This window comes from Pempheris klunzingeri, chromosome 3 (assembly GCF_042242105.1).
Source record: "Pempheris klunzingeri isolate RE-2024b chromosome 3, fPemKlu1.hap1, whole genome shotgun sequence".
NCBI classification, from domain to species: domain Eukaryota; kingdom Metazoa; phylum Chordata; class Actinopteri; order Acropomatiformes; family Pempheridae; genus Pempheris; species Pempheris klunzingeri.
The window spans coordinates 21206447-21215971 of record NC_092014.1 but is presented as its reverse complement, the minus strand read 5'-3'; the positions used below and the strand labels follow the sequence as shown (position 1 = coordinate 21215971).

The following is a 9525-nucleotide window of genomic DNA, read 5'->3' as shown; positions in this document are numbered from 1 at the left end:
AGGCACCGAGATCTCGGCTGTGGTCAGGGCGCACACTTGATTGCTTCTCGCGGCAGAAAAACACACTTAAATTTGAGACAAAAGACCAGAACAGGTCAGATAGGTCAAAGCACCTTTTTTTCCCCCTCATTTTAATCTGATGTCTTCAAGTGCGGTGTCTGCGGGTTCTCCTCCTGTTTCATTTCCAAAGTAAGCATGAAAACTAAAGTGGCAAATTAAAAAACTTTTTTTTTTTTTTTAAATCGGAGAAAACAAAAGAAAACAGATCTTCATCAGTGGCACCATCTTCCTGTCTGAAACCCACAATGGAGCCCCTTGACCTGACCCACTGGTTTTCCCTTTCATCAGACCTCAACTCTTCCTATGCAGCCAACCCCTCGCCCTTCCTCTTTTCTTACCCCCGCCTCTTCAACATCTCCTCCAACCTGTCCACCCAAAGTGTCCCCTTCCAGGGCAGCAGCACTCTGATGACAGCAGTCATCTCCCTCACAGTCTTCATGGTGGGTCTGACCGGCAACACTCTGGCCATCTACGTGGTGCTGCGCTACGCCAAGATGAAGACGGTCACTAACATCTACATCCTGAACCTGGCTGTGGCGGATGAGCTCTATATTATCGGGCTCCCCTTCCTCACCACCCAAAACGTGCTCTCCTATTGGCCGTTTGGCTCCTTCCTGTGCCGTGTGGTCATGACGGCAGACTCTATGAACCAGTTTACGTCCATTTTCTGCCTGACGGTCATGTCCGTCGATCGTTACCTGGCTGTGGTTCATCCAATTCGCAGCACCAAGTGGAGACACCCACGTGTGGCCAAGGTCGTGAGCGCAGCCGTGTGGGTCGTTTCCTTTGTGGTGGTCCTGCCTGTGGTCATCTTCTCTGATGTTCAGGTATAAACTAAAGTCCTGGTCCCTACTCTTTTTCTCTAAGTGCAAATCAGCTTCAATCAACAGCTGCCCCTGATTAAAAATAACCATGATAATCACAATCATAATTTTCTACTCAGTCCACTCAAAACTTCATTATGTTCACATTAGGCCATCAAACACAGTGAGCTGATGCCTGCAGTTCCCTCTCAAATTAACATTAACAAGCAATTATTTACAGTTTTTAATTTGCTAAAAAAAAAAAAAGAACTTTAAAGCAAAACAACAATAGATCGAGGAGTTATTCCATCAACACAGCTAATGAAAGCTGTGATTACTTGGGAAAAGCTGTGCATCAATTAATGTCAACTTTCAATTAAGGCTCAAGCTGTTCCACTAACACAATTCCACTGTGTCTAATCAATGCTAATTCACTGTGTTCACACCCAAAGAGAGGGTTGTGCCGAGCGATGCAAGAAATGTGAGTGAGGAAAATTCACGTCACACAAGTTGAAATTATTAGAATTGAACTTTGACTACTTGCAAGAATACACAACTAAACCTGTGGTCTAACTGCGAGAATAACATGAGGGGGAAAATTGTTTTCGCTTTTGCCGTGAACACACAGTAACCAGGCTTGAATAATATCACACTATGTGCAGAAGACTCAAAGACGAAACTATGTTGCAAAAATAAGGGAAAATGAGAGCTGTGCTCTTCTCAGCAGCAGAACAAACCCTGCTGATGGAACTATATGAAGAATAACAAAAGGGGTCATCACAGGATCAACACCAAAAAGGGCTCTGGTCCTGATTTAAAAAAGTACTTCCCACTCTTGGTCCTGGAGGCCCACTGCCCTGCATGCTGATGTTTCCCTGCTCCAACACATCTGGTCAAAATGAGCTGGTCATTATCAGGCTTCTGCAGAGCTGGTTGATGAGCTGGCTGTTTAAATTGTGAATTCATTAATTCAAATTTGAATTAGCAGTTGGCAATTATGGGTCTTCCTACATAGGAAATAATTGTTGCTCATAACTGCTGGATGTGTAAACAAACAACTATTTGCTTAAGTGTCCAAAAAATCTATGAATGCAGATATTCATGGTTAGACGTGAAGGGCTGTGATGGAAAGAATACAAATGTTGTCCTCAAATGCTAAAACATGCAAACTGAAGTAAAACACGATGTAGTCTTTTGTTCCCTGTTTCAGCAGAAGCTGCTATGTGCACAAATAGCGAGAGATCACGAATGCTTTTAGAAGAATAGCAGGAGGACAATGTAACGTCTGACAAAGTTGCTATGATACAGCAGGACAAAAGGTCCGTGTTGGAGAAAAAAGTTACGAGTTGGTTTGACGGTCGTTTCCTGTTAGTGCACAAACTGAACACTAATGTCTGGAGATGTTTTCCACAATCCAAACGTTGCTTCTTTAAAACCCCAAAAGCAGATAATGTGATTTGCATTTCTCCAAACCGCCTTGCAAAATGTAAGAGCTTTGCAGTTTAACATGTATCCTGTGGGCTTCAAGGTCCAATGTTTACCTCCTATATTTCACTCACTGCCTGACTGAGCAGTTAATGACAGAATTGTTAATTTGCTGTAGGCTACTTATTTCCTTAAATATTTAAATTTTACTTTGGTTATCTCTTTTCCCTTTAGGACACATTTAACTCCTGCAACATGAACTGGCCAGAGCCAAAGAACGTGTGGTCAACAGCATTCATTCTCTACACTGCCACAGTGGGCTTCTTTGGACCGCTGCTGATCATTTGTCTCTGCTACCTACTTATCGTTATCAAGGTGTGTGTGTGTGTGTGTGTGTGCATGCGTGATTGAGGCTCATGTATAAATTCATATTGTGATCTGCATCAACATAATAATCATCACCTGCATCCTCAATATCGTCCCACTCAATTTCTTCACCATGATTATCACTCTCATATTCATCCTTTCCACCATCATCATAATTAGACTGTCTTGGGTGGTTTTACTGCAGGTGAAGTCCTCGGGGGCCCGGGCCGGCTTCACCAAGCGCCGGCGTTCAGAGCGCAAGGTAACGCGGATGGTGGTGGTGATCGTGGTGGTGTTCGTGCTCTGCTGGCTGCCCTTCTTCATCATCAACATGGTCAATCTGGTGGTCATCATCCCAGAGTCCAGTGCCACCGCTGGCATCTACTTCTTTGCTGTCATCCTGTCCTACGCCAACTCCTGTGCCAACCCGCTGCTCTACGGCTTCCTGTCGGACAACTTCAAACAGAGCTTCAGAAAAGTAGGCTGAATATCTTCTTGGTATAAAACTGTATTAAGGTGAGGCTCAGAGTTAGATGAGAAGATCATACCATTCCCATGGCTGTTCGGTAAGAAGTTACAGCCAACAGCTGTTTAGCTTAGCTTAGCATAAAGACTGAAAGCGAAGAGAAACAACTAGCCTTGTTCTGTCCAAAGGCGAAAGAAACTCCCTATGAATACCTTTAAAACTTGCTAATTAGCCTGTTATGTCACATTTTTTTTAATCATTAGCAAAATTGTAAGTGTAAAAGTGTAAAAACAACAAGTTTGGGCTGAATGGAGGTTTACTGTATGTGCTGGACTATTTCTTGTCTGTGAGCTGTGACTGTATGGGAAGTCACCATGATAAACTATTCCTGTAAACTGCAATATCTTAAAGCACTCTCCCCTCTGTTTGAACCATATTCAAAAAAGGATTTGCAGTTTATAGATGTGTAAGTCCTCTCAGTTTAATTCTTTTAGAGAACTTTCAGACCTCTTTACACAATGACTGTATACCATTCACAATTAAATATTTTTTACACTTACATTAAAGTCAGAGTCTCTCACAGAATGTACATCTACGACAAATGAACAGATGATGAAAGGCAAACACAAAGGCACCTCAAAGTGCTTTACATAGGCAAAGAAAAACATTAGAATGATAATCAAAAAAGCAAGAAATCAGAGTAAAAAATCATATATAAAATACATTAAAACAATCAAGCATTTCATTTAGACTTGGAAAGTGCTAGATTTTGGGCACATTTGAGATTATCAGGAAATTTGTTCCATCATTGCGCCATATAGTGGCTAAAAGCAGTTTCTCCATGTTTGGTACTGACTTGAGGTTCTACCAGTTGATTGCTTTTTGTGGATCAAAGGCTCCTTCTGGGTTTATATTTTACAAAATCAGAAGTATATTTTGGTCTGGGATTATTGCGTGGTTCATAACCTTGTAGCAGCACTTTAAAAAATGTTTCTATAAGTAACTGTAAGTCAGCGTAAAAGCTTAAGAATTGGAGTAAAGTGCTCAGCAGCAGCTTTCTAAATGAGCCTTAGCTCTGAAATTAAACTGAGCAATAACTTTCCTTCATGTTGCCAAATACAATGATTTCTATCTTGTCTTTGCTTACTTGAAGGAGCTTTAATTGCATCCAGCTATTTAATTGCTTGTAGCATTGATAAAGTTAGTCTAAGGGACCACAGTCAGTTTGTCATGGTCCCTCTGTCGTGTATGATTTGACAGAGGGACCATGTACAGGTTGAATGATCAGATTTGTGGATTCACAGTTGAAAACAACATAGCCCCTCCCATTAAGATATGATGTGAACCAATTTAGGACTGTGGCAGATAATCCCAGCCACTTTTCCAGCCTATCAAGAAGTATTTTATGGCCCACAGTATCAAAAGCTGTACTAAGATCAAGCAAAACTACAACTGATGTTTTACCCAAGTCAGTATTCAGATAGATATAATTTAACAGAAGAGAAACAGAAACAGAAACAGCGCTAGAAATATCAACACCCTTGCTAATAACTAAATCCAGTATGTCTCCGTAATTGTGAGTGGGCCATTTCACATGCTGCAACAGATCAAAAGTTTCAAGAAGGCCTAAGAATTTTTTGGAAGTTTTGTCTTTGGGATTATCAGTGTGGATGTTAAAATCGGCAATTACGGCAAGGCAGTCAAACTTTGTTAACAGTTAGCAGTTTAGTGAAGTTGCCTGCAAAAGTAGAGGACTTTAGGAAGCAGGGAAGCAGGATTTTTGGTGTGTTTTAAACACATGATGATATGATAAGTGTTTGCATTGCATTGACTCTTTAAATATAGCAGCAGCGCCACCACCACCTTTCCTTTCAGGTTGAGAAACATTCATACAATCAAAGTTTGGAGGGGCTGACTTGATGAGTACTGGTGCACTGCTACACTTTCTCTGTCAGCCAGGTCCCTGTTAATAGCAGCTGATTGCATTTATATGCTCATGACTCATGTCATTGTGTAAAAATGTTCTATTGGTTCCCAGAAATCAAACTAATAGATACCTTTGTCACCTGTCTCCATTTTCCACCAAGGGTGGAGATCCTTAAACTACTGAGGTACATTATAAATGATCAGAGTGCTAATTAGACTAAATTAGAACACAAACAATAAACGATATACATTTACATACAAAACATATGAAAAGCTTATAAAATACAATGGTTTGTTATAAATCAAACTTCCCAACACTATATAGAGCTAAAACGATTGACAATTAGTTGATTCACATGAAATGATATAGTTCAGGTTTCATCAATGTGAGGATTTGTTGCTTTTCCTTGTATTTATTTCAATGATGCATTTTCACTAGTTTTGAGGTTTGGACTGTTGGTTGGAAGAGAAAAGCATCATGAAGGTGTCACTTTGGGCCCTGGGTAATTGTGACAGCATTTCTCTCAATTTTCTGAATGTACCAACCAAACATTCAATTGATTCATGGAGAAGATAAATCCAGGTGACTCCCTAATAAAAAGAATCAGTCTTAGTCCTTTACAAAATAATTAGCTCCACCTCAGCCAACTACAACAATAACATCATGTAATGTAAAGTTACAAAGTAATGTTTAACATGGTGACGGCAGCATGTGCAGATGTGACGGCCAGTAGTTCTCGCACATTTCACATCATTTTTGTTTTAGTTTGATATCTTCTCACCTTTATTACTGAAGCACATATTACCTATGACCACATTTCCCGCCTACTTACTCCCAGCTGATTATAAGGGTCAAGCCATCAGAAAAAAGACTGTTTTGAGTACACAGATTGGCATGCGTTCACAGTCTTGAGGAACACGCATCAAAAGAGATGTCGTACATTAGCAAATGTGTTAATGATGTGTCATCATTCCTCAACTAGAAAGCCTGGATGAATAGAGAGGTGAGGGCCTTTTGGTCAGGTGACACGGAAACATACAACAGCTCGCTCTATGCTCGCATTGGTCTCCTCCACACCTGGTGTCACCTGCCATGTCCACTCCGCCTCCAGAGGGCCTGACAACATCCCCGTCCGCCAAATAAGATCATGTTCCAATCAGCTTGTTTATGGTCATGTCGGTACTGACATTTTTAGCGTATCACAGGAGTGCTCTCATCTGAAGAAAGCCACCTGTACCTGAAAAGTCTGCAATGTCTAGTAAAAACAATTACCGCCCTGTGGCACTCAACCCACTTCTGATGAAGAGCTTTGACAAACTGGTTCTCTTAAAAAACATCTCAGCCAGCCTGGGTCCTTTCCAATTTGTATTCAGAGCCAACAGGTCCACAGAGAGTGCCATCTCTACTCAACCTTCACACACGTGGAAAATAACAACACCTACATCAGAATGCTGTTTTCCTGGTTTCAGCTCAGCAGTCAACACATGAATATGCAGCAAAGTGCAGGAGCGACAAAGCGACATAAAAAGAATGTAAAAAAGAATAATACCTTTTTAAGTCGTCCCTTTACGCCACTCTCTCTCTCTTGGGTCAAAAATCAAGCTGTTCCACTCAGTGCTCCCTGCAGAGGCCTCAAGCACTTTGGTTGTGCTGCAGTGTTTTTCTGTTGAATTAGTTTTTTCCGGTTGGTGTGTTATTGACTTTGCATCGTCTCTGTATTTCTGTGTTTGCTGCAAATGCATTTGTTCTGGCTTTCAGCAGCAGGTGTTTTCATTTGCAGCATGTCTCCACTGTCGTATTTGTTTTGGATGTGTTGTTGAATTTACATAATTTCTGTAGCTGCAGCATGTTTCTCCAAATGGAAATGTGATGTCTACCATACCTTGCCCCTACAGATCTGACCCAGGGACACTGAGATGAATAAGCTTAAAGCAACACATTGAGTCAGTTGCCAAAGGAATTGCCTAATTTTACACCAAAGTTTATGTCATTAAAACAATATAAAAGATGAAAAGACTTCTCTTGTTTTCTGTGGCCAGATGCTGTTCTCTTTTCATGTGCATGTGGTCCGTGGTCCTTCAGCACAATGGCTGTTGTTCCTGAGAATTTCCAATGTAGTCTCAGAGCCTTTACAGGTGGTTGTTGTTGTTGTGGCCCTGCAGGTGCTGTGTGTGAGGAGCATGAGGTGCAAGGCCAGTGGCGTAGACGATGGCGACCCCAGCGCTCCACGGAGCGAGAAAACCACCGCACACGACTGCATCCTGCTCTCTCCTCGTAACCAGGTCTACCACGATCCCCAGAGCAGCCAGGTACTCTGTGTGTGTGCTGTTGTGTGTGTAGGCAGGGGGTGTTTTGGGGCAAAAAAAGTGGGAATTTAGATGACAAAAACAGACAAAAAAGTCTGTCAGAGAGATCCATACACTGATATGGGAGACGTCCTCTAATCAAGTCCAACACTTCCGAATGAATCAACAGGCAGGTCCACGTGTGGAGAGAGCAGCTTATAGAAGAAAAATGGTAAATGAATGCTGCTGTGGAGGCAATGATTAGGCAGGAGTGAAAGATATGAGATTAGTTTTGTGTGTGTGTGTGTGTGTGTGTCTGAAGGAGAGGGGAGGTCAGAAAAGGAAAAAGCTTGACTTGAGGCTCAGGAGCACAGGGCTTCATAGCGTCCATTTAGATAACTTGTACAAGCGCAGTGAGGTGCATTAGACTGACAGAGTGGCTCCGGTGACACACTCCCAAAGCTCCTTCAGCAGCTTCAAGGTTATAAAAAAACTACAACTTCCTCCATGAGACACAGAGTTAGAGTGTGAGAGTTAGTGAAAGATTTGAGAGTGTAAGTGTTTAATCATTGATGAGTATGGATCTCTGGTTATTCCCAGAACGTAAATCTTCAAGTCATATCTCTTCATCTTCGTGCTTCCTGAAATGCAGTGAGTAGCAAATTAATACTAACAAGCACACACACACACACACACGCACACACACAAATCATCCCGGTTTTGCCTCAGGCATTGCCCTCACCACCGACGAATAAGTCAAGCCAATCCTGATTGATTGGATGACACCTGTGGTTAACATGGCAACAGCATGTACAGTTTAATACCACAGAGCTGAGGGGTCAGGTTTACATGAGCAGTAATGCAGCTCTGATGGTGTAAAGAAAAGTGAAGAAAGTGAATTATAAACAGGGAGGCTTTTATCAATCAAATGAAATGAATGCTAATTACATGCTGTATCGTTTCGTGTGAAGTCCTCTTATGTGAGGCTATTTATATCAGTGCAGGAATGGCAGACCAACAATGAACACATTCCCAGACATAATTACTGAATGCAAATTCATTGAATAACTGTTGCACTGCAGTAAGTCAGCCATAAATACTATCATGACTGGTTTTTAATTTGTTTAATTTTTGTTTTGTTATTATTATATCTTTGCTGTTTTGTGTTGTGTTTTATTAAGGCTGTTTTTTGTGACCACACATAGATTCAATCTGCTTCTGAATGCTGAAAAGTTGTGATGATTATCAACTTCACATGCTCATGAATATGAATTCAAATCTGTATGTTTTTGTTGGGAGAATGACAGAGAGTAATGAGGAAAAATGCAGGCACGGCTGCACCACGTTCATGCTATTTATTGGAAAAAATTGTTTATGATAGGCTTGTTATTATTCAGCTTTTTTTGTTATATTGTCCTTGAGGTGTGGGAGTGGTCCTCAGTCTGGAGGTTGGAAATCTCTGCTTTAATCTTAATGTAATTAACTTTTTTCTCTCTCTCTCTCTCTCTCTCTGTTTCCACCTTCCCCTCCCACTTGTCGTCATCAACATGCCACCCCTAATTTTTTCATCCTCCCACTGCTTTTGCCTTTTCCCCTCTCTTAAGATCTCTCCTCACCCTCCAGGCTCGCCTACCTCTCACACAGCAGCAGACCTGCACCGCGCCACCTCTCCATGTCTATCTCCTTCCACTTGCCCGGGAAACGGACCCACAAGTATCACGATAACCTCCAAAGTGGCCTCTATGGTAACTTCCATGGTAACCCCAGCTGAACTTCCCACCATCACTGCCCTGACTACGCCCTCCTCCGCTGCATCCATAGCTCCGCGGGAACAGTAGCCAAGAGAAGAAGAGGAGGAAAACATGATATGAGACTATGGAAGTAGAAGCTGGGGGGCTGGGTTAGCTAGAAAAAATGGCTGATGTTTGTCTGCATCTTGCTAATACAATGTAAAAATCATTTTCATCAACTGTTTTTCAGACACACTAACGCTCATTCTAAATGCATTGCTACATTTATTTTCCATCTTTTGCGAAACAACCTCATGAATATTTTTCACGTTACATGTCAGTCTGTACCTGTTTGAATCACCTAGCTGTTCCAAATCCCATTTTTCTTTCCGTTCAGCCATCCGACATAAGTGCCTTTTCAGCAGCTCTCAGCTATCATCACAGCTCCTAAATGGACACAGGA

General features: G+C 41.7%; 1 protein-coding gene across 1 annotated transcript; it reads left to right on the top strand.

The window, feature by feature from the left end:
- Positions 1-305: 305 nt before the first annotated feature.
- On the top strand, positions 306-9170 carry LOC139225778 (somatostatin-like receptor F_48D10.1). The gene is made up of 5 exons (XM_070856626.1): positions 306-887; positions 2523-2663; positions 2860-3132; positions 7210-7356; positions 8937-9170. The coding sequence occupies exons 1-5, from the start codon at positions 306-308 to the stop codon at positions 9168-9170; spliced, it is 1377 nt and encodes a 458-aa protein (XP_070712727.1).
- Positions 9171-9525: the final 355 nt, after the last annotated feature.